The 24452-nt window shown below is 42.8% G+C and overlaps 2 protein-coding genes across 8 annotated transcripts in view; both read right to left on the reverse strand.

Moving 5' to 3' along the window:
* PPP3CC (protein phosphatase 3 catalytic subunit gamma) overlaps positions 1 to 7968 on the reverse strand; it is a 97738-nt gene extending 89770 nt beyond the window's left edge. For all 6 annotated transcript variants that reach the window (XM_046657004.1, XM_046657003.1, XM_046657000.1 and 3 more), the window contains exon 1: positions 7787 to 7968. In XM_046657004.1, the coding sequence (XP_046512960.1) occupies positions 7787 to 7835 (49 nt within the window). In that variant the 5' untranslated portion in view covers positions 7836 to 7968. The remainder of the gene's footprint in view (positions 1 to 7786) is intronic.
* A 10832-nt stretch (positions 7969 to 18800) lies between these two features.
* Positions 18801 to 24452, reverse strand: part of SLC39A14 (solute carrier family 39 member 14) — a 41307-nt gene continuing 35655 nt past the window's right edge. For both annotated transcript variants that reach the window (XM_046656517.1, XM_046656516.1), the window contains exons 8-9: positions 23661 to 23845; positions 18801 to 21918 (exon numbers count right to left, since the gene is read on the reverse strand). In XM_046656517.1, coding sequence (XP_046512473.1) covers positions 21772 to 21918; positions 23661 to 23845 — 332 coding nt within the window. In that variant the 3' untranslated portion in view covers positions 18801 to 21771. The remainder of the gene's footprint in view (positions 21919 to 23660; positions 23846 to 24452) is intronic.

Consider the following 24452-nt stretch of genomic DNA (forward strand, 5'->3'; position numbering starts at 1 on the left):
TATAATATACTTTAAAATTCACTTTCTTCTTTTTAGCTTTCTCTCACTAAGACACTACTGAATTCTCAAATATGACAGTAGCCTTTCCTAAGCCTAGCTGTTTTGAGGTATTTCTTAATTGTACTTTTTTTTTCTCCCCAACTTTGTATTTTGAAAAACTGAAATCCTATAAAAAAGTGAAAGAATAGTAAAATGAACATTCATTGCTCTTTACCTATATTCACCATCATGAACGTTTTGCCACTTTTGCTTTCCCTCTTGACAAATACATAATTTTCTCCCTGAACCACCTGGAAGCAAACTGCAGCCACCATGACATCTCAACCTAAATACTTCATCAAGTATAGCCTAAGAATAAGAACATTCTCCTTTAACCACATTACCGTATCATCACACCTAACACCTATTTAACATTGATATATCCAATATATACTCCATATTCGGATTTCCCCAATTGTCCCCAAAATGTCCTCTATGGCTTTTTATTTTCCCAATCCAGGATTGGCTCTGTACTTGACAGTCATTTCTCTTTCATCTTCTTTTATCCAGAATAGTCCTCCAGGCTTCTTTATTTTTAGATCACTTTGACATTTTTGAAGCGTTCAGACCAGGTGTCTTGCAGAAAGTCCCACAAATTGGATTTGTCTGATTGTTTACTATAACTAGATTCAGGCTGAACACTTTTAGCAAGTATTACATAGAGAATTCCTGAATGAATCCTTAAATTATCTCCTAGTCTTTCACTTAGAATTTCAGTCTCTTGGGCTGACATTGTCTAGACACTGCACAAAAACATGTAGTTGTTAATATTCAATAAATCTAATAATGATCATCAAAGATATACACTGCCTTGGCCAGCTTATACAGCATATCTTTCTATCACCCAATCTAGAGATCCTGGTTACCAAGTTATACCTTCTTCTAATAATAAACAAAGACTCAAGAAATTAAAAGATCTCATGATAAAAATCTAATTTGCCAACAAAATGAAACTGAATATAGGGAACCAAAAGTTCTCTCCAAATACCCCTGAATAATTAGGTGGATTATAAAGATAACTAAGTCAGATATGACTTAGGCTGATTAGGTTGGGTTGAAATTTTTTAGACTTCAGTTTTGCACTTTAAAATGCAGCTAAAGGGGCCGGCTCCGTGGCTGAGTGGTTAAGTTGGCGCGCTCCACTGCGGCGGCCCAGGGTTCGGATCCTGGGCGCGGACATGGCACTGCTCGTCAGGCCACGTTGAGGCGGCGTCCCACATCCCAAACTAGAAGGACATGCAACTAAGATATACAACTGTGTACAGGGAGGGTTTGGGGAGATAAAGCAGAGAAAAAAAAAAAAAAGATTGGCAAGAGTTGTTAGCCCAGGTGACAATCCTTGAAAAAAAAAATGCAGCTAAAATTTAACTCTTTGAAAACTCCAAAAGAGTGTTATATTCTATTAATGACTGCACGAAAGGATGAAATGAAGAAGAGACACCACTTTATTTCCATTAGTCCTTTAGCAATTAAGTAGTAACAAAGCCCCCAAGTGACTACAAATACCAGAATTCACTGAATGATTTTCTCTCTCAGAGACATGTCTAAAAATTAGCTTTTTCCCAAAATGTCACTTTAATGGAAAGATATTCTACTTTTATTACTAAATACTGCTTGGGAAAAGGTTAATTAATTCTTTAATTCACTTTAAGAAATGAGTAGTTAGCATTTTTCTCTGAAATGATCCAATAACATTTTTTTTCTTACTTTATAGTAAAATGTGATAATATGTTACTTTATGGAAGAAAGCTTTATTACCAAATGTCTGATATAAATAAGGCTTCAAATCATAACCATTAACATACAGGTAAAAAAGAATACCTTATTCCTGCTCAAAAAAGAATTAAGTGTTTAACTTAAGACGTCCTTTTTGGAGCCGGCCCCGTGGCGGAGTGGTTACGTTCACGCGCACCGTCGCCGCAGCCCAGTGTTTCGCCAGTTTGAATCCTGGGCACCGACATGGCACCACTCATCAAGCCATGCTGAGGCAGCATCCCACATGCCACAACTAGAAGGACCCACAACTAAGAATATACAACTATGTACCAGGGGGCTTGAGGGAGAAAAAGGAAAAAATAAAATCTTTAAAAAAAAAAAAGATGTCCTTTCCAAGGTTTGAGACTTTCACTCAGATGTATGAATCTCAAATAGCATCGATTTCCAATGTTTAAATAGTTTGGCAGCTTGTTAATTACAAAGGTTAAACTAAGCATAACTTAAACAAATACTGTTGATAAACTTAGGAGATACGCACTATATGACCCGTTCACATTGAATATTTATACTTGAAAATGTTTCTTCTGAGTTGGTATTGTATCAATTGATTGAAAATATAAAGGACCAAAATATGAACATAAGCACTTTCAACCCATTTTCATGCTGACTGAAACCATCATGAAAGAATTTAGGTAAAATTACAATATTTATGGGGCCAGCCCCAGGTATAGGGGTTAAGTTGGGCACTTTCCACTTCAGCGGCCCAGGTTCACCAGGTCGGACCCCGGGTACACACCTACATCACTTGTCAGCCGTGCTGTGGCTGCGACCCCAGACAAAGTAGACACAGGGCAACACAGATGTTAGCTCAGGGCTAATCTTCCTTAGCAAACCCCCCCCCAAAAAACAAAAATAAACAATATTTATGTTAAAATTTATGTTTATTATAAATATTTGCATAATGAAAGCTTCAATATATGTGATCCATTTTCCTTTGAATTCAAAATATACCAGTAGGTGGAAACATACAAAAAAGTATTAAGAGCAGTTGCTTATGGAGGGAAAGAATATGAAGTCTTTGTTTTCTTCCCTTTCTGCCTTTCAAATTTTGTAATTATCAGGGTTAAGCTTATATTTAAGAGAAAAAAAAATTTTTTTTTTCCCGAGGAAGATTAGCCCCAAGCTAACATCTGCTGCCAATCCATCCTCCTCTTTTTGCTGAGGAAGACTGGCCCTGAGCTAACATCCGTACCCATCTTCCCCTACTTTATATGTGGGATGCCTGCCACAGCATGGCTTGCCACACGGTGCCATGTCTGCACCCAGGATCCAAACCGGGGAACCCGGGCCGCCGAAGCTCAACTTGCACACTTGGCTGCTGCGCCCCCGGGCTGGCCCCAGAAAAATAAATTTTTTAACCCTTGGTAAATCCATTTCTGATAATATGAGAAAGGGGAAGAGGGGACAAGAGCTGTGGAAATAAATGAGCCATAAGTATCAGAGACTCAAGTGAGGTTCAGGGTTTGTTGTCAGTGCCAGTGAGTCAATTCTGACCCCTAGTGACCCTGTGTACAGCATGCCTGGTCCTTTTTGCGCCATCCTCCCATCTTCTGGCACTCTATCAGACAATGCCCCATCGCTATTCATAGGGTTTTCATGACCAGTTTTTTCGGAAGTGGGTGGCCTGGTCCTTCTTCCTAGTCTATCTTAGTCTATGAAGCTTTCTGCTGAAACTTGTCCCACGAGTGACCCTGCTGGTGTTTGAAATACCAGAGGCATAAATTTCAGCAGCACAGCAACATGCAGCTGCCACATTATGACAACCAACAGACGGGCGGTGTGGTTCCCTTGCCAGAAAACGAAGCCAGGCCATGGTAGTGAGAGCACAGGGCTTGGGGTTCAGGACATACTTGTGGAAATAGCAATTTTTGTCTATACTACTCTTCTTAAAATCTCTTAAGAAAGCCATAGTTACACTATTCCCAGTGCCAGGTATTAAAAACTCAGTAGTCTCCAATGTGTGCTACAAATGACAAAGGACATTCTGTGCATGTACAATAGATGTGAATTCCAAGAGAATGGGAGAGCTGTATCAGTATCTTACTGAAAAGAAGTCTGACTTTTCTGTTAAATCCTATTTGGCCACCAAATAACAAACTCAGACAACAGATTCTCCATATCTATCATGTAATTCCTAGCGAAATTTTCTTGGGGCTTCCTAAAAGATTCAGCCCAGAGGAATAAACTCTTTTTATAAAAATTACTGTCAAAGAAAAAAAATTCCCTCAAACAGAAAAAGAAACTTGCAAACCAGGGGCAAAAAAAAATCAAGCTGAAAACTTCGCCATTCAATTATTTGAGTTTCTAGTTTTATAGTCCAGATACCAGCCGTGATGCCCCAGTGCACATGGACTGTTCCAGAGGCTCACCGAAATGCTACTCTTGAAAGGAAGAAGAAACAAATGAGCACCTATTGGCCTACAGTGCAGATGGCTCTCCATAAATATTTAATGAATGAGTGAAATCATAAGAATTTTTATATTTTTAAACATAAAATAAACACCTTCAACTGCTAGAGAAGAAACCAGCTGTCAGGGAAGTACTAGACAGACTGTACTGGTCTCTTCACATTGTTACCCTTGGGATTCCACCCAGATATCCTTTATACTGTAGAAAAGGTATTTTCCTGACTGGGAACAGTTTCCCAACCTATGTTATAATTTACATACTTTCTAATTCTGCTATTTTTCAAATGTTAATGATTTCTCTATGAATCACTTTTAGTAACTGATCTATTTATCAAACTACTATTATGTTTCATACTACTACCCTGTCTTAAGCTTTTCACATTCCTTATGTTAGCTTGGATGCTGGACAAAGAAGGGATTAATAACCCTATTTGACAGATGAGATTATTGAAGCAAAAAAAAAAAAAAGAGTTTAAGTAAAAAGGCAAGATTAAGAAAACAACAGGCAAGGCGACAAATAAGCTCCAGGAGCAGGAGTAAAATCTAGGTTTTCTGACAAGCAGTCCAGTTTCTCTTCATTTTAGGAAAGCTGCAGTTTAAAGGACACCTAAAATACAAATCAGTTTATCCACTCACCGACTTTTCTCCAAGATTTGCTCAAACAAAACAATTAAGTAGACTTTAAAGTTAACAGGAAATGACAGAAGCAAAAATAACTGGGGTGTGGTCTAACCTCTGAAAAAGATTTTCAGCTGTGAATAAATGCAGACAACTCCGGCCAGACAAGATAACATCAGGTCAGGATTTATTACCCAATACAATGGACCTTAGCTATATATACAGTGACCCTTACTCTCTCAGAACAACCTTCAACTATTTTAAACTCTGGAAAACCCAGAGAAAAAGCAACATAAGTCACCAAGAAGCCAAAATTGCTGTGGTCACGTTCTCATGCTAAAGTTTTTAGATACGAGATAAATCCACTCATTCTAAGGGCTTGAAATCATTTAAGTTTCATTTATTTAAGTGCAATCTTTTTTTCAAATTGGGTTTGTGGTTTTTTTTTAAAGATTGGCACCTGAGCTAACGTCTGTTGCCGATCATTTTTTTTTCTTTCTGCCCAAAGCCCCCCAGGACATAGTTGCGTATTTTAGTTGTGGGTCCTTCTAGTTGTGGCATGTGGGACGCCGCCTCAGCATGGCCCGATGAGCGGTGCTAGGTCCGCGTCCAGGATCCCAACAGGCAAAACCCTGGGCGGCTGAAGCAGAGCACATGAACTTAACCGCTTAGCCACGGGGCCAGGCCCTAAGTGTAATCTTTTAAGTATATAACATGCAGTAATTTATAATTTCACCGGAAAAAAAATGTGAACCATCCAGACCATGAGGGTGTTCACTTAACTGTGAGCATGTCTAGCAATAAGCCAGCACCTACATTTTAACCACGTTTTATTTTAGTTTACTTCTATGTTCAAGGGTCTCAAAGGGTCATTTTAAAATTTCCTTTATACCTTATGGTAGGCTATGGTGGAAATTACATGCTACAATGGCGATCAGAATTTGAGAGTTGTGACGGTCTGAGGACTGCCACTAAGCTTCACTCAGATCCTGTTTACTCTGACTTGACACAGTTTTCGTTCATCTAGTTCCCTGCTTACTTCAGTTTAGAAGTGGCAGATTAAAAGAGCACATTTTGGGGCTGGCGTGGCCAAGCGGTTAAGTTTGCAAGCTCTGCTTTGGCAGCCCAGGGTTCTGCCAGTTCGGATCCCGGGCACAGACATGATGACACCACTCATCAGGCCATGTTGAAGCGGCGTCCCACATGCCACAGCTGGAAGGACCCACAACTAAAATATACAACTACATACTAGGGGGATTGAGGGAGGGAAGGGAGAAAAAAAAAGAAGACTGGCAACAGTTGTTAGCTCAGGTGCCAATCTTTAAAAAAAAAAAAAAAAAGCATATTTTGACAGAGAACAGTACTGGAGGAGATAAGCTAAAAACAGACAAAAGCATTAAACTGGCATAGCAGTGAGGACTCATTTCAGTACAGGAGAAAACTGCCAACACCCTCATACAGCAGAATGCACCGGCCATGTTAATAGCACAGGACAGAAATTAATGTACATAATGATGACCTTGATTTATCAAAAAAGGTTATGTTTAGTATATTCTGAATCTTAGAAGAGGGTTATATACTCTTTATGTGTTAGACACATAAAGACTAATATTAAAATGATCAAAATAATTTACCAGTTAAAGGGTTGTCTGTCATATGAGCAATCCACTTGAATCTCTAATGACAACAGACAAATGCTCAGTAGATAAAGCTCAAAAATCCCATTATGTATATTTACTAAATATTATATAGTGTAGATAGTCAACATTTATGGTCCACAATTATGGTGCTAACTTTTCAAAGGGAAAAAACTAAGTTACACACTAAAATTACATAGTGCAGACAATCAACATTTATGATGCTTGAAATTTTTAGGGGGCAAATAGCGAAGTTAAACACTAAAATTCTCCCCCTTCATTTAACATTCAATAGGCTTTTCCACTTAAAAAAAAAGTATTCTTGTCACCAATCTTAGTTTCCTTTCTCGTTCTAACTACCAAAATGAAAAAATAAAAGTATTTTAATAGTTTTCCCGACTTACGGCTAAGCCCTTTACCCAAAGGCCACTAACACACCTGGTCTAGGCTTACTTCCTTCTTATAAAATACTGCTTTCAAACCAATTGTTAAAACTCAGAAGAGTTGTACGTAAGTCTCCTATGGCTGAACAAAAGCAGCACAGAAACTAGCGGGTATGTTTAAACCGGTATTCTTGGTTTAAGGGCAGAAACAGTCACAATGTAAAACCCCATAGGTATTAGTAAGGAACATCTTTAGTTTATGTTGGACATCTGAATCAGAAAACATCATTCTCCAAGTCCTTACGGCCAAAAGGAAAATAAAACACCAGCATCACGTCAAGAGATCTGTAAATCCCAACATAAAATGGATTTGTTTGTATTTGTTTCACCATATTGTTTCTTTTAATAACAGCAGTGAACTGTGACGATCGGGAGAAAGTGGGCCAAAAGGTACGTGGTATATGTCCTAGAAAACTGTGGGGGAGGGGCGAGAAAGAGCTGGTCCTGAAGGAGGGGAGCGGCAGAAGAGCTGACTTGGAAGTCCACTAACTCCCTGCCCGCATCCCCCTGGATGGCTTCCCCAGTTAAGAGACTAGAAAAGAGGAATCGTTCCTTTTAAAAAGACGGGCATCAGGCCTTTTTGGACGGTGGGGAAGAAATCCCCACCCCACCTTAAAGTCCGCCACGACGGGAGGTCAAGTGGCAATCTCCAGGGTGTAGGCGCCGCAGAAGACGCCCGGGGCCCCCGCGGGACCCCCGCCCCTCTCGCACACCCCACCAAGTCCTCGTCCGGGACGGGCGCAGCCTGGGTCCCCGCCGCCCTCCTGCCTCCCCCACCTCGGCTCCCTCTCTCCGTCCCCGAGCCGCTGCCCGGCCGAGGGCCGTTTCCCGCGGGTCGACGAGGAAGGCCCGGCCCGCCTGGCACCTTTAATGACGCGTTCGGTGGTGGAGAGGTGGACGTTCCTCCCGGACATGGTCCCCTCGGCCTGCTCCGGCCCCGGAGACGCCAGACGCGCTCCTCCGCCCTCGCCTCCAGCGGCCTCAGCTCCCCGGGCGCTCGGCCCGCGGTGCCGCGGCCCCAGCTCCCTCGGGCGGCGCAGACACCCGACCGAGGCGGCAGCGGCAGCCCGGCCTCAAGCCTCACGGACACGGTGCGGGCCCCGTGGCCTCTAGCCCGGGAGGCGCGGAATCGGGAGCGCCCGCGCCCGCCGCTCAGGGAGGCAACCGGGGCTCCTCGCCGCCCGGCCGTGCGCGCGCGCGCGCCCCCGCCGGCACTCCCCCAACTTCCCAGCGGCCTGCGCGCAGCGCCGAGGCCCAGCGCGCGACACCGCTGGCGGCCGGCGCGGCCGCCGATCCCGGCCTCCCGCTCCCCACGGAGGCCCTCGGCCGCGCGGCCGCCATCTGCGCACGCGCGCTTCCCCCGCCTTCGGCTCCGACCGCCCGTTTTCCCTTGTCAGCGAGCGGCCGTGCCTGCGGCTGCCTCGTCGTCTGCGGCCTGCCGCGCCGGGCCGGTCGCCCCTCCCGGCGGCCCCGAGGCGAAGCAGCCGCATCTGGTGTCCCAGCAGCCGCGGTGTGGAGCCGCGAGCCCCCGGGCCAGCGTGGAGAGCCTGCCCTGCAGACCCCGCCCTGCAGACCCTGTCCCTCGCCGCGGCCGTCAGCCTGGCCGCGCTCCCGCGTCCGCCGCGCCCACCGCGGCCCCGCCGCCTCCTTGCGCTTGTTGCGTGCGGCTGGGGCCGTAGACGGACGTTCGCGTCCAGCCGCCGGGGCGCGAGGCGGGCCCAGCTCCCGAGGCGGGCGCGCCGGCCGTGGGCCGGGAGACAGGGGCGGCCGCTCCAGGAAGCCCCCGGGCCAGGCCGGCTTGGCGGGGCCGCCGCTCGCGCCTGTGGACAGGGCGACCCTGGCTCAGTTGCAGGATCTTGCCCTCAGTAAACCGTAGGCCCAGAATGCCGGCTGTCTTACCACGCCTGCCCTCCCTCGCCAAGGGTAGTGCCTGGCAAGGTCAGAGGTATTTTGATGTCAGCAACGATAACGGAATGTTGAAGCTGAGACCCAGGGAAGTGTACGCAAATTATGGGCAAGCCGGTCTTAACAGTTACTGCGGTGGCCACTAAGAATTCCTATGTGGCTATGTACATTTAAATTAAATGAAAGATTTACATATTTATTATTCAAGTGCACTAGCCGCATTTCAAGTGCTCACTAACTACCTGTGGCTAGTGGCTACCTTAGTGGACGTGGTAGGATGGACGTTCCCATCGCAGCGGAACGTTCCGTCGGACGGCTCCCAGCTATAAAAATATAGAAGATCTTCATTAACGTGGACTCAGGATTGGGAGGAGGTGCGGGGATATGCGCCCGGAGGGAGGCCTTGAATCTTGCCATTCATAGCAACCCCAGCAGGCTGAAGACCACTCTAGGAGCTGAATAGAATTTGATTCTGTTTTCTGAGGTCTTGACTTAAGGCTTCCACCCAAGAGAATTGTTCGGATATCTTGAGGAAGTTTTTTATTTAAAAAGTAATGAGCCCCACATTTCTATCAAACAGAGCAAATTAAAGGTCAGAATTAAATTGGTCCGTGCGTCATAGTGGATGCTAAAATTCCTCTGGAAGAACGTAAACAAGATAGCTAAAAAGAAAAAGTTTAAGAAAATACTACAAACCTATGTGAAGAGGTGGCGTACTCAATAATAGTGGTGGAAAAATTAACCAACTATTTGGATCCCAAGTTGGAGTCACTCCATAACAGTATAAAGTGAACCTGGTTTAAAGAGTTATGTGTAAAAAATAAAAGGAAAAAAATCTAGAAGAAAATGAGGAAGTTATCTTTCTTGGATAGTTGTGGTAATTATAGAACTAACAGATGCCAATAGATGCTGACACCCCTTCACTTCATGTGTGCGTTTATCAGATCAAAACCAACTCAATGAATTCTAGATAAGGACTTTCTAAGCGCAAAAGCAAGGAATCATAAAAGATTGCTATGTTTGACTATTTGAAAAAGATAAAGAAGCACAAGATGGGAAATAGTTGCATCTCATGTCAGAGTAAAGAATTTTGACTATTCAATAGAAGAACTCTACAATACGAGTATGGACAAACACCTTGAACAAAGAATTCATAAAATAAAATGTGGGCTAGCCGGGTGACACAGTGGTTAAGTTCGCACGTTTGGCTTCAGTGGCCTGTAGTTTGCCGGTTCAGATCCCGGGTGCAGACCTATGCACTGCTCATCAATCCGAGCTGTGGCAGGCCTCCCACATATAAAATAGAGGAGGATGGGCACAGATGTTAGCTCAGGGCCAATCTTCCTCAGCAAAAACGAGGAGGATGGGCACAGATGTTAGCTCAGGGCCAATCTTCCTCAGCAAAAACGAGGAGGATTGGCAGCAGATGTTAGCTCAGGGCTGATCTTCCTCAAAAAAAAAAAAAAAAGTAAGGCACTAAACATTAAAAAATGTTCAACTTTATTAGTAATAAAAATGCAAATTAAAATAAGATGCCACTTTTCACATAGAAAACTGGAAAACATTTTTAAAAAGTGACACTGTTGGTAGAATTATAAATTAGTGCAACTTCTCTGGAAAGGGATTTGGAAGTATCAGTCAAAGAAGACATATGTACGACCAGTGAAAAGATTCTCAACACCGTTAGTCGTCAGTGCAATGCAAAATAACCCATATCCAGATACCACTTCACTAGCCTTCTAGAATAGCTAAAATTAAAGACTGTCAGGACCAAGTGTTGGCAAGGATGGGAGCACATTGAACTCTCCTATGTTGCTGGTGGCAGAGTAAAATGTTGCAACTACTTTGGAAAACAGTTTTGAAGTTTCTTGTAAAGTTAAATATGTACCTATTCTATGACCCAGTAATTTTACTTTTAGGTATTTTACCCAAAAGCAATAATTATCCAAACAATGGAATACTACTCAGCTAATAAAAGAGAAATGATTATCGATACATACAACAATATGAATGAATCTCAAAAACATTGTGTTGAGCAAAAAAAGCACAACACAAAATAGTATATACTACATGATTTCATTTGCATAGGAAAATGGTTAAATGAAGTATGATACTGGATGGAACATTATGCATTATGAAAAACCATCATATTTTAGATTAGAAAGATATTTAATGTCATGAGAAAAACCTCAGAAAATAATGAAAACTGAAAAAGCTAGAATATAACCATAGACAGTATGGACCCTGTTTTGTTAACAGTCAAGCAAATGTATTCATGAAAGACTAGAAGGAAATATTAATATATTCATTCAGTAAATATTAATTAGATGCCAACTGTGCCAGGCACTCTGCTAGTTGGTAGGGATATGGTCATGAGCTAAAATTGACACAGTTCATACCCTCACGAAGCATTACATGATGAGGAAAAAAATGTTAACAATAGCCATGTCTTGGTGGTGTGATTAAGGGTGACTTATAAAAAACAAAAAATAATTTTCTGTATTTTTCCAGTTTTCTGTGGCGAGAAATTGTTACTTTATAACTAGCTGAAAATAAAGAAAAATAGTCTTTTCTTTCAAAGGCCTATTGTCCAGGCCTATTTCCAGTAGCGTTAAATATTCATTCATTTCTGACTGATTGCTCTGATCAAAACATTTAGAACCACTCATGAAAATGTAAAATAGGAAAACTCTTTTTTTTTTTTCTTGAGGAAGAGTAGCCCTCAGCTAACATCTGCTGCCAATCCTCCTCTTTTTGCTGAGGAAGACTGGTCCTGAGCTAAGATCCGTGCCCACCTTCCTCTACTTTATATGCAGGATGCCTGCCACAGCATGGCTTTTGCCAAGTGGTGCATAGGTCTGCGCCTGGGATCCGAACCGCCAAACTTTGGGCTGCCAAATTGGAACATGTGAACGTAACCACTGTGCCACTGGGCCGGCCCCAAGAAAAGTCTTAATTAAGCTCCCTTCCCAAACAGTTTTTTCTTTAGTGAGTAACACAACTTTATTGGTGGCGGTGGTGTTCTCAGTCAGCACATGAACAGTTCCCAGCAACTTGGAAATCTCTTATTTCATTCAGCTTGTACACCTTTCCACGTGGCCAGGGTCAGTATTTTTATCTAATTGGTGGATTTGCTTCTCTTTCCTTTTACTTTCTGCATTGGTCAGAATTGTGCAAATATTTGAAATTACCAGGATTCATGTTTAATCGGCATTTGTACTAATTTCTTCAAATCTAGATTTCCTTCTCACAGGACTTGTGAGACTCGGTATATTTCCTTATGAAACTCCCTAAGCACTTCATAAACCTTAATTAATGACCAGCTCTTCTGAGAAATAATTATGAATGCTTTTAATTTAACAGAAGCACAGGGAATCCTAGTTTCCACTGTTGTATAACACTTACCTGGCTTCAGCTTCTATTTGTATAAAGCCATTAAATATTAAACTTCTGTGTTAAATGCAGTCAAGAGAACTGTAGAATAGTTTAAAACTAGGGTAAAATGAACATTCCTAAAATAGCTACACACAACAAAAGGTATTTTATAGTGTAGAATCTCTCATATTATATGAAAAGCACTACATAAATGTTTTTATTAGTAACACGTATTGTATGGACATCATATAACTATACCTTATTTTATTCATAGCTTCCTACGAGTGCATTTAATTTTGATTAAATTACCTTGGCATGGATCCCCCGCCCCCAGTCTTGAGGTCTAAAAGAATTAGTGAATTCAGGTAAAAATATATATTTTTTTGTAATTGGAAAAACATGGCCCAAAGCAACATCCTATCAATAGCCTGACATAAACTTAATAATCTCTTTAGACATTTGCAAGTAAAACATGCTAATGAAGTTCTGCTGACTGGTAAATATTTAGATTGATATTCAGCTCATTTTTTGGGCAGTGTGCAAACCTCTTAACAGTGTGTTATCCCTTGGTCTTCCTGGGAGAACCCAATACTATCAGAACTATGACAAGGATTGGGGAGCCCCAAAGCTGCCATCACTCTCTTTTACTTTTGTTTGCACTGTTACAAAGCCGGAGAAAATGGCAGCAGTCATTACTGGTTACCTAACACCGTACAGTCTGGAAGAATAGAATCTAATAGCTCTCCCACACCTGGGCTCCAGCATCCTGCAGGTAAGATGCCACAGGCAAATGGCAATGGCTTTTATCATGTTGCTTGGGCCAAAACTTTAGGGGCAGGCTTGGGGGGTGGCTGGATCGGGAGGCTCTGTCCCTCACACATCGTATCTGTCAACTTACTCCCCCTACAGTCCATTTTTCCATACAACAGATCTAACTCAAAACCTAAATCTGATATATGTCATTCCTCTGCTTCAACTCCTCAAATGTCTCCTCCTTTCCTGACAGTGGTCTGACTCCTGTCTACTTCTTTAAACTCAGCTCAAACCTCTGCCCCTATGCCTGCTACAGTTCAGACACAGTGGCCGTGTTTATACCGTATATAGTACAATTTATACAAACCGGCCTCAAACAGACCAAGTTCATTTCTCTTCCGGAGCTCTCACGTTTGCTTCCCATTAGCCTAGAACATTCTTCTCCTAGATCTTCACGAAGCTACCTCCTCATTACTTAGGGCTCAGCTCAAATGGGTCTCCTGGGAGAGGCCTTCCCTGACCACCAGAGTAGCTAAAGCTACACACCCCTACCGCTCTCTGCCTCACTACCCCGAGTTAATTTCTCTGCAACACATTCCTCTGTGTCCACTCTTTCTTTAAGGGGAGCACCTTTGTCTGTTTTGTTCACTGCCATGTCATGCTGTATCTGGCACAGAGGTGGAGCTCAACAATTTGTTGAATGAATGACTACCATCTTACTCTTGTCTAGAACAGAAGTTCCTAACTCGTGGCAAGGGCTTCAAACCATTCCCTCCCCATCCTGCTCCCAAGCGTAGGGGAAATTAAGATTTTGAGTATATTTGTAAGACCTTTGGGGTGTGTGGGAAAGCATATTTTTCAGATTCTCAAAGGAATCCCAACAAAATGTTAATTACCACTGGAATTGAGTTTTAATTTATAAAGCACTTTCTCATACCTTTAGGTCTCCTTATGTTTACGGAGATTGTATAGAAATTATCTTTCCTACTCATAGATAAGGCCTTTGAGGTGCGGAGAAGTTAAACAACAGAGTTCACACAGCCAGTCGATGGTGGAAGTGACATGAATCCATTCTTTTGGACTCAAGATCCTGTCGGCTGAAGACAAAGACAAAATGCAGAACCCTGGGCTAGTAGGTTTGTATTCGTTCTTGCTTATCTTCATTTGCTTCAAAAAGCACCAAACTGAAACACTTTTCTAAGGACTTTCTTATTTAAACTAGCTTATAAGGCTGCATTAAAATTTTCAATGAAAAAATATTACCATCAGCTAGATCAAGACAGTTTTCAAGCAAAATTTTAATGTATGAATCAAGGAATGCAAAGTAGTTTTCCATTGGGCTAAGTAGAGCATAATTAGGAGACAGATTTGCAGGAATAAATCTAACACAGCTTAAAACAAAATGAAAACAATGTTGAGATCACTAACGTTTAGATTTTATCTACCCTTTTAGTTAGGATACATAATTGAACAATCCATACTGAAAAATCGATTTAACCTAATTTTTATAAACTAATTTTTATTTAAAATTTAAAATTTTAATTTTATTATATAATTTATATATAATTAATATAAATACTATTGTTTATTTTTAATTTTAATTTTTGTAAATTAATTTTTATAAATTTTATAAAATAAGTTTTTACAAGAAAGAAAAATCTAAATTTAATTTCTCTCTTCCCTGATCACACAATTTTTAACAGGGGGAAAAAACTACATTGTTTGGAGAATTACTCCAGAATGTTTAAACCCCGTGAATTTGGCAGCATAAGGGATTTCTTCTCAAGGGCCATATCTACGGATACAGCCAGATACTGGCTTCAAAAGAGCTTGTTTTATTAACCTCAAGAAGTTATACAGAACATGCCAATTGAAAGACTCTCTTATTCTGGGAAGATACAGATCAAAGAGACTTTTTTCTTTCCTTACTAGCATCTATAAGACCTAATCCTTTATTTAAAAAAACAAAAAAGTCTCCTGTATTGAATTAGTTATTTTCCTTCCCCTGAAAACCCACAAGGTTAACACACTTTTGAAGAAATTTCCATAATACTGGCTTGGGTGTCATTTTTAGATTTTGATGTATTTACAAATGTTAGCCAAGTAGGGAGCCTGAGGGCTCTGCATCCTGGGACCTGCCACCATCCCCTGATGGCATCACGGTCCAATTCCAGTCTGCCAGCCAGGTGCGCCAGAAGGCGAGCGTAGGCCCAGCTCTACGTACAGCAGGGCGGCAAACAGAAGCAAAACCTTCTTGAAGATGGACTCGTCTTTCACGTTGGCGGTTGTGGAAGCAAGGACAAATTTACCAATTTACAGGGTGTGTGGTAGCTAGCAGCGGCTGCATAGTGGTAGCAGACCACAGCAATCAATGTATGCAGGTTTTCTCCAGTGAGGGCCAGTTCAAGTTCCGCACTGGGGTCCAAGGGTGCTCTCCTGGGCAGCTGCAGCGTCCCACAGGTGTAGCAGTGGACACCAGTGGAGATGTTATCGTGGCAGACTATGACAACCACTGGGTCAGCATCTTCTCCCCTGAGGCCAAGTTCAAGACCAAGACTGGAGCTGGCCACCTCATGGGCCCCAAGGGAGTGACCGTAGACCTGAATGGACTTATCACTGTGGTTGACAGCAAGTTGCTGTGTGTTCACCTTCCAGCCCAATGGTAAGCTGGTTGGCCTTTTTGAGGGACTTGGGGCCACTGACTGCCACTGTGCAGGGCCCCATTTTGTGGCTGTGAACAAGAATGAGACTGTAGTGACGGATTTCCATAACCATTCAGTGAAGGTATATAGTGCCAGCAAAGTTCCTCTTCAAGTTTGGCTCCCATGGCAAGGGCAATGGGCAGTTCAATGCCCCCACAGCAGTAGCTGTGGACTAATGGCAACATCATTGTGGCTGACTGGGCAAGCAACAGCTGTATCCAGGTATTTGACAGCTCTGGCTCCTTCCTGTCCTATAGCAACACATCTGCAGAGCCACTGTAGGGCCCAAAGGGCCTGGCACTGACCTCAGCTGGCCATGTGATGGTGGCCACTGCTTTAAGGCTTCTGCTATCTCAGTAGATGCACAGGGGCCCTGCCTGGCTCATGGAGGAACAGACATAGGGGTGATTGGACAGGAGGGTCTGGCTGGGAGGTGGGCCAGACCTGGCAGCACTGAATGTGGGCTGTGGGCATGGGTGCGCCTGGTGCCCTCCCTCTCCCCATCTCCCAACCCCAGGGTTGCATTTGATTCATTTGATTCTTGCTTTTGTGACTGGGTGGGCCTGGACTGTGGTCCCAAGGATATATGCAGAGCTCACCCTGCCCCTGCCTTACACATCTCCCCCGTCCTCAGTCTGCTCCCCATCCCCGAGCCTGGGGCCAGAACAGCCCCTTACTCCAGGGCAGAAGTTCCTCTGCTTCTTTCCCTACTACCCCATACACACTGACAGAGACAGCGATACCCCATTTCCCATATTAAATAGATGTGTTCACACACACACAAAAAAGCCAAACACAGGACGATGTAGATCCTAAGAGTGCATTTCACATTTAGAATTACTTTATCAAAAGATTTCTTGGGGAGCTGGCCCAGTGGCCGAGTGGTTAAGTTCGCGCGCTCCGCTGCAGGCGGCCCAGTGTTTCGTTGGTTCGAATCCTGGGCGCGGAAATGGCACTGCTCTTCAAACCACGCTGAGGCAGCGTCCCTCATGCCACAACTAGAAGGACCCACAATGAAGAACATACAACTATGTACTGGGGGGCTTTGGGGAGAAAACGGAAAAAAATAAAATCTTTAAAAAAAGACGGTGGCGCAGCGGTTAAGTGCACAGTTCCGCTTTGGCAGCCCGGGGTTCTCCGGTTCACGTCCCAGGTGCAGACATGGCACCACTTGGCATGCCATGCTGTGGCAGGCATCCCACATATAAAGTAGAGGAAGATGGGCATGGATGTTAGCTCAGGGCCAGTCTTCCTCAGCAAAAAGAGGAGGATTGGCAGTAGTTAGCTCAGGGATAATCTTCCTCAAAAAAAATAAAGATTTCTTGTCAAGGGTCTTAACTAGGAATTTCCTGATGGCTTTCTGTTACATGTGTGTATTTATAAAAAGCCATGTGGATTACTGCCTGAGTTTATTCTTAGGCAACCTCAATGTTCCAAAGATCTATAAGGAAACCAGAGAAAACAATCCAGAGCCCTAGTGGAAGAAAGAACTACTCCTTGGCTTATGATTGCAGGTCACTTTCAGGCTATTCCTTAACTATAATTGATGCTATCATCTTGGAATCCCATCCATTGCCAGGGTCAAAGATTGCTGTTACACAGAAAGGACAGTCTCTCAAAACTCCTTTCATTTAAAATAAACCCTGAATAGACATCTGGCAAGAAGGGGTTGTGATACTGGAAAGAAAAATGTTTCCTTGGCTAGCAGCTCTAAACGTACTTAGCTGAAGGCTGATAAGGACTTGTGGATCTTTTCCAACCACCGATTTTTTTTTAAATGGAATGTAATTTAGCTTATTCCAGAAGAATGAAAGGGATTCACTTCTGCTGGGACTTGAACCTATCAATCTTCAAAAGTCTAGGTATTTCACACTAGATCATTAAGAGGACAAAAATCTTTAAGAGATGAGCATCGTTTTCCCACAAATCAAAAACCCTGTGTCCACATTTGATGTCTTTATTTCTTGAAATGGATTTTGTTCAAATGAGATCTCAGTATCACTGAATGGTAAAGAAGAGTGTGCAGAAGCAACATGACAGGAGAAGGCCATTCACCTTCCACAAAAAATGCCCTAAATGGTTTAGCTGGTTCTATTAGAGATAGCTAAGATCAAAGTTTTAATCTTCTTAATGATCTGTTTACTTTGCTTACCCTGTTCTATATGGGCCACAATTTGCCTCGCTCAAACTTGTTTCTAAATAAAGAACCAGATAACACGGCATAAGCAAAGTCAATGCTAGAGACAGGAAAACACAACAGGAGCTGCTGCCAGAGGAAAAGGAGCATGTTCACAAACGCCGAACTTACAGGCATTTCGTCTGGTCTCTTCATTCACTGTGCGTGGCCGGTGTTGGAAGCACAGGAAGCAGCCAGATGCAGCCTCCACCCAGAAGGAACTTGGTGCATAAAGAACAACAGCGGTTACAATGCAAGTCCAGGGAGTGAGGTGCGTAAGGGAAGTATCAACAACAGCCTGGGGAGGCTCTCCAGAGGTGGCACAAGCCGAAGGATGGAGTGAATGTCATTTTGAACAACTTCAGCAGATGGAAGTCCAATATAGTAGCTAGTTAATGCAATTTAAAAGACCAATATGAGCCACCTTATATATTATTCTTGAGTTTTAAAAAAATGGAAGGACTGAGTAATAGGCATTTGGAAATCTCTAATTTATGCAGTGGTTAAGATCGCATCAATATTTTTACCTTATTGCTCATTTTTATTGTCAAAGAAAAACAACAGCCCTATGACTAAGTTGGAATAAGAACAGATTTAGAATTTAAGTCTCAGGACTGGACTTTTCCCCGTAAGACATACAGGAGATGTGGTTTAAATGAACCAAGGCACTCTACGAGTTTTCAATTATGGATTTATCAAGTGAAAGCAGCACAACAGCAACTCCTTCTTAGGAAAGCCCACAGCTCTTCTATCATGCAACATCATGAAGTCACAGGCTCCAGCAAAGATCAACTGGTCATTTTAAAGTGAGCATGTTACGCTATCTCAGGTTCCTTGTAAAATCCCCTCATCAAAAAGTAAGCTGGACCAGTGAAACGGTGAGTTTGTAAGTCAGCGAGACACCATCGCCACCTGGTGTTTAACAGACTTCATTACACCCACATTACTGCAAAAGATGACACCCGGGATTCAACAGTTACAGAATATAGCTTTATTTATAGAACCTTACAAATAAACATTTACAGTCTACATAAGTTATATTCTTTTCTAATTTTTCTCATAACACCTGAGTTATTTAAAAAAATACTGTGATGGAATTGCAGAACTGTAAAAAGAAATATAAACAATAAAAACCTAACCTCTCTCTTTTGTAAAAATCAGACTTTTTGATTTTTAAGATTTCCAGCATACTATCATCTCTTTGGAAGAGGACTTACTGAAAACAGGTCTTAGGATACCCAAGCAGAGAAACCTTCTCTTTTAAACCCAGGGTGAAGAACCAATGAGGGAAAGCCCCAAGTTGACACTAGATACAAAAAAACCTTTGGGGACAAGGACAAAAGGCAACCCGCATGCCAGGGCAAGGTGAGAAGCAGAACCCCTGCTCCTGGGCCACTGCTTCTGCATGTGACATATACTTTCCTTGTTAACATTAATAGGAGCTGGTCCATTTGGGGAAAAAGAGGTTGAAGATGCTAATGCCAGGGGTGAAAAAGTCCTCACAACTCGCTGTTCCTCAGACTCCCAATATGGACACATGTTTAAAATGGCAAATTCAACACTTAAAAGTCAAAAAGAAATTGCCATATTTTCAAATCATGAGGCAAAACTGTTGCCAATGGGAACATCCAATCAGTCGCATGATCTGAGTGTCTCCACCCCTCCTCCGCTGCATCCGGGACGGGGCTCCGGACCAGCTACAGCTTACATCATCTCCCTCTGAGGCAGCTGTCTATGAAGGAAGGCTCTTAAGTTAATATAGACATGCATGAAAAGGGAAAGCATCCTACTGTTTCAGATTTTATTTTTTAATTTGTTAAAGATTACATTTTTGAGCTCTTCTCCTAAAACTAGAAACGCCCTAACTCTAAGTATTCTACTCCAAGAATAATGGTATTTGTAAGGAAGGACAGCTCTATAGGGAATGCTAAAATTATAAATGTAATACATCAATGTGAATTAAGGAAAGCAAAATCTTCTAAAGTCTTAAAGGTTGAGTGTTATTTTCCACTAGTTCCTGAAAGCAATTTGAGAAAAATAAAACAGAAAAGACAAAGAATTGTTTTAAAACAGTAAGAATAATAATAATAATAATATAAAAGTTAGATTCCAACATTCAAGGAATTGGTTCTTTGGTAAAACTGGAACAGAATCCTATCAGGAGTCAGTCCTGATATTTAATCTAGAATTTTAAAACTCAAGTTTTCCTTGTTCAGCTCATTCTTAAATGTATCAAAGTCAACAGGCAAGACAAGGAGAAAGATGTCTAAACCATCACCAGCAGTTTTCCCGCTCATGTTCTTTTCAAGAATATTCCTGGTTTGAGAGACATTTCCCAAGAAGAAAAAACCAAAATAGATGGTGCTTTTAATTACTGTAGAGTGGAAAGTTTTCCTAAGAACAGAGAAACTCACAGGTGCTGGCAATGCACCAGCACTCGTCAGTCACGCACATACATCAGTTTGTGAACACAGCCCCTGGGCCACAACTGTGGGCACCACTAAGAAAGGCTTCCGGAGAGACTGGCTCCCCAAAGTGGCTAAAGAATCTCACATTATCAATATGATAATAATAAATCAATTCACCTAGTGAACCTGGAGATGAGCTCCCTTGAAGCCAGAGTTCTGAGGAGAGGGCTCCACAGAGTCTCACAGACAAGTCTATCAACCCATTTTCTGAAGAGAATTAGAGCAATTAATATTTCATTCAATACAGGATTCGCCCTTTCTCGTTTAGGGTGCGGGAGGACGGGGTAGGGTAAGCTAGACAGTGCCCTTTAACCCACTGGCAGTGTGATCAGTAGTTCTCTGCTCTGCAAACATCTGCAGTGCCCTGATCCAAATTTCAGGCCTTCCGTGTCAGAGTTCTCTTACTCATACTTTTATTCAAATGATCAACAAATCCTAGACTTTGCCTGCACTGATTCCATTTCTGATTACCTTGTCTAAGAAGAGCATAAACTGCATTCCAATTCTACAAGTCAACTTGCCACTTTGCAGCAGCAGTGTTAACCCGGGGAGGTAAACTCGTGCAGCCTCCCCTCTAATACAAACATCGTAAGTGTGCTCAGAATGTGCTTTTAGGGAGGCAGCTAAAGTCTCTCAGAAGATGGGAGTGGGGAAGGGGAGTGGAAATCACATCAAAACCAAACCAAGTGATTTCTTGCAGGTCTTCATTCTCTGCCTTCCACTCTGTCGGTGTTCATCTGGAGGAAGGGGAGGTCCAGCAGCCGACGCCACATGCCAGCTCACCTGGACGGCCATGAGACACCAGGCGCAGCCACAAAATCCATACCCAGCACCCCCGTGGGGAGAGTTATTGTCACGAAGGCACAGACCCTCGGCGCGACGCCCCCTCTCACTCAGGATGACCCTGCCTCCTGTCTTGCCGGATCCATCTATTCCAACTTTCAGCTCTTTGAGAGAACAGGCAACTGAACAGACTTTGAAAAACTAGGAGGGATTCCTGTCTCCTGTACCTTTTCTGTAAAAATAGGTGAATCCATTTAAGAATGGGTCATCTTGAGGTCCAGGAAACACATTTAGATTTCTGGACCCCAAATTATAGATTCACCTCCTGATATTTCTAACCAAGTTATGACCACTGGCTATATTTTTGCATCGTAGGGCAAAGGATTCAAAATCTCCCAGCGCTGGTTCGAAGAAAAAGAGGCCAGGACAACCAGAGAAAAAAGTTAAGCTTGTCTTCTCAGCTGCACTCAGGTTCCAGAGTCACTCTGGGCAAGAGGGAGAGGACAGGGAGAGAGGCACTACCTAGAGACTGGTTACCAGGCAGCTTATTCCTAGGACAGAGCGTTTTAGAGACAGCTGACATTGAATGCAGGAATACAGTCCGTGTCACAGTTTTTAACAGAACCGCCTGTTCCGAGGTGCCTTGCAGATGCCGAGTCCTCGGGCGCGGGACGCGTAGCCCAGGCCCCTACCCGATCTGGATCTGTCCTGAGTACATAGTGAGGAGCAGCATGATGGTGAAACCGGTCAAGAGGCCCAGGTTCTGGATGGCAAAGGGGATCAAGGCACTGCCGTTCCTTTCATCCTCTTGGGAGACCTCATTCATCTCAGGGAACTGAGAAAGGAGAGAAAAACAGGAGAGCTGCAGTTCCTCTCCTAACCTCGTAAGTCCAGGACGATTCAGCGCGCGCGAGAGAGAGTATATCTAATAACTGCCATAATATTTATTATATTAATCTTATATCACAATATTAACATAATTAGTATATAATATAGATGGTTAATATTATGTTAATATATAATAAGTACATATAATATACAATTCGTTTACAAAGACAATTTGCAGCAATAGCCTCTGGAACTGGAGTGCACCAGCCGTTCTCCCAGGTGGCTACCAGCACTTTACAGCTACTGGGGTAGAACAAATCAGATACAAGTCTGTAGCCCTGCATGTGTTCAGATGCTGGCTAAAAATAACCACTTGGATAAAACAAACTTCTCACTGTGATCTTTAATAACCTTGAAAAGATCTTTTTGCTCCCAAAACACGGTCACCTCTTTGGGAAAGTGAGCAGCTTGTGTGAGGGGCCAGAGAACGGAGCTACAACATTGCTATGACCCAAGGCCTCCTCCTGCTGGCCAGAGACGCAGGTGACGGTGAGGAGACCTTCTAGTTCAACTAATGCACAAAAATATCTCCGCCGCGGGGAGGGCTCCCCACAGGAGAGAGGAGGGGCGGGCGGAAGGGGGGCTTGGGCACACATGTGTGGTGATGGATTATCATTAGTTTTTGGGTGGTGAACATGATGTGATCTGCACAGAGTTCGAGGTATGTGGTGATGTACATCTGAGGGCTATATAATGTTATAATCCAATGTTACTGCAATAAAAAATAAAAATTAAAAAAAAGAGAGAGAGGAGAGAATTTAAGATGTTTCTGTGGAGGGAGGTTGGATTGTGGAGGTCAATACTCTCATCAAAAATATTATTTCCAAAGGATATGGAAAATAACTCATGCAGACTTTCCAAACACACATCATGCCAACAGGCCAGGAAAGAAATCAACCTCCGTAGTTATACGAAAGATGCAACAAATCAGGTGTTTCACTAGCAAACTGAAAACCACCTAACTGGTTACACCAAACGCTCGCAGGTCCAGTACCGCACATACTCTCACACACCACTGATGATGGACAAAGCGTAAGCCCTCACAGACAGCGATCTGGCAGTGCATGTTAAAAGCTTCAAACCATGGATTCCTTTTGAGCCAGCAATTCTAGTTTCTGAATTAGGTGCATCCTCTCACCAAATAATACCACCACTGAAAAAGATGCTTCTAAAGAGTGCGCAACATGAAAAATGTCCATGATATATTAAGTAAAAAAAGAAATCAGGAGATAAAATGGTATATGCAATATCATCATAGTTTTTAAAAAACAAACACAATGCATTGAGACAAAAAAGAAACAAACCTAAGTGTTGTTATTATTGCTTTGAGGTGAGAATGATTATGGTTAATTTTCTTTCCTCCTTCCCTCCCTCCCTCTCTTCTTCTTTTCATTTACCTATGAACATCTATTCTATAATAAAGTAAGGACTCTGGAGTTGCATTTAATCATTTGTTTTAATGACATATGCTAATAGGAACACAAACTTTTCCTCCTTTATAATCTGATGTTCCCTTAAAAAAACACTGAATTGTACACCTTACTTGTGTGGTATGTGAATGATTCCTCGATAAAGCTATTATGAAAAACAAACTAACTAATGTCATGTCTCCTTAGCTGTCCTCCCATCCAATGAATTGAATAATCCAGTCTAGTTTGGCACACAAGGCATAGACTATGGAAGACTTACCATATCAGCCAGAGAAATGTACAGGAACATTCCACCAGCCAGTGCAAAGATCCAGTTGGCAGAGAAGTGGCTGCCCGCCAGGATGCCAAAGGCCAGACCCACGTAACAGCAGCAGGCAGAAAGGAAGTTGAAGAAGAGAGCCTGCTGGATGCTCATCCCAGCATTGAGCAGGATGACAAAGTCTCCTACGGGCAAAGAAGAGGGGAGGCTTGTGGACAAGAGTCACACTAGGTTGTGGGCAGAGAAGACGATGCAGACAGACTGCTTAAACTACAGATAAAGTCTGGGGAAAACCAAGACAGCCCCAGATGTGAGATGGCAGTGACAAGACTAAGGCACCCCTTCATCTTCGTGTGTCAGAGCTGTGATACCATCTGTGAAACCGGCCATGTACTTCCAGCCCAGGGCTGAAAACAGTGCAAAGAGTTTCAAAATAGATAATCACCTCTAGCAATGGCCTCATTTCTCTTTTGCTTCACAGTGGAATAGAAGGAGCTTCCTTCCTGACAATTACAACGACTAGCATTTTTAGAAAACCGACAGAAATTAATTTGCCCAAAATCACAAGCCAATAAATGGCAAAGCCAAGACTCGACCTCGAGTCTCTGAGGCTCCAAAGTCCAGGCTTTTCACAGTCTCCCTCTGATACAACAAAGGCCCTTCAACCCCTGACTCCTCTACTCCTTCCACCACCAGACTTCTAACATACATCCCAGCCCTTGGAAGATTAATAGGATGTTAGTAAGAACGTATGTTGAGCACTTAGCAGAGTGCACAGCACATCATAAGTCC

Source organism: Equus quagga, chromosome 3, assembly GCF_021613505.1.
Source record: "Equus quagga isolate Etosha38 chromosome 3, UCLA_HA_Equagga_1.0, whole genome shotgun sequence".
Taxonomy (NCBI): Eukaryota; Metazoa; Chordata; class Mammalia; order Perissodactyla; family Equidae; genus Equus; species Equus quagga.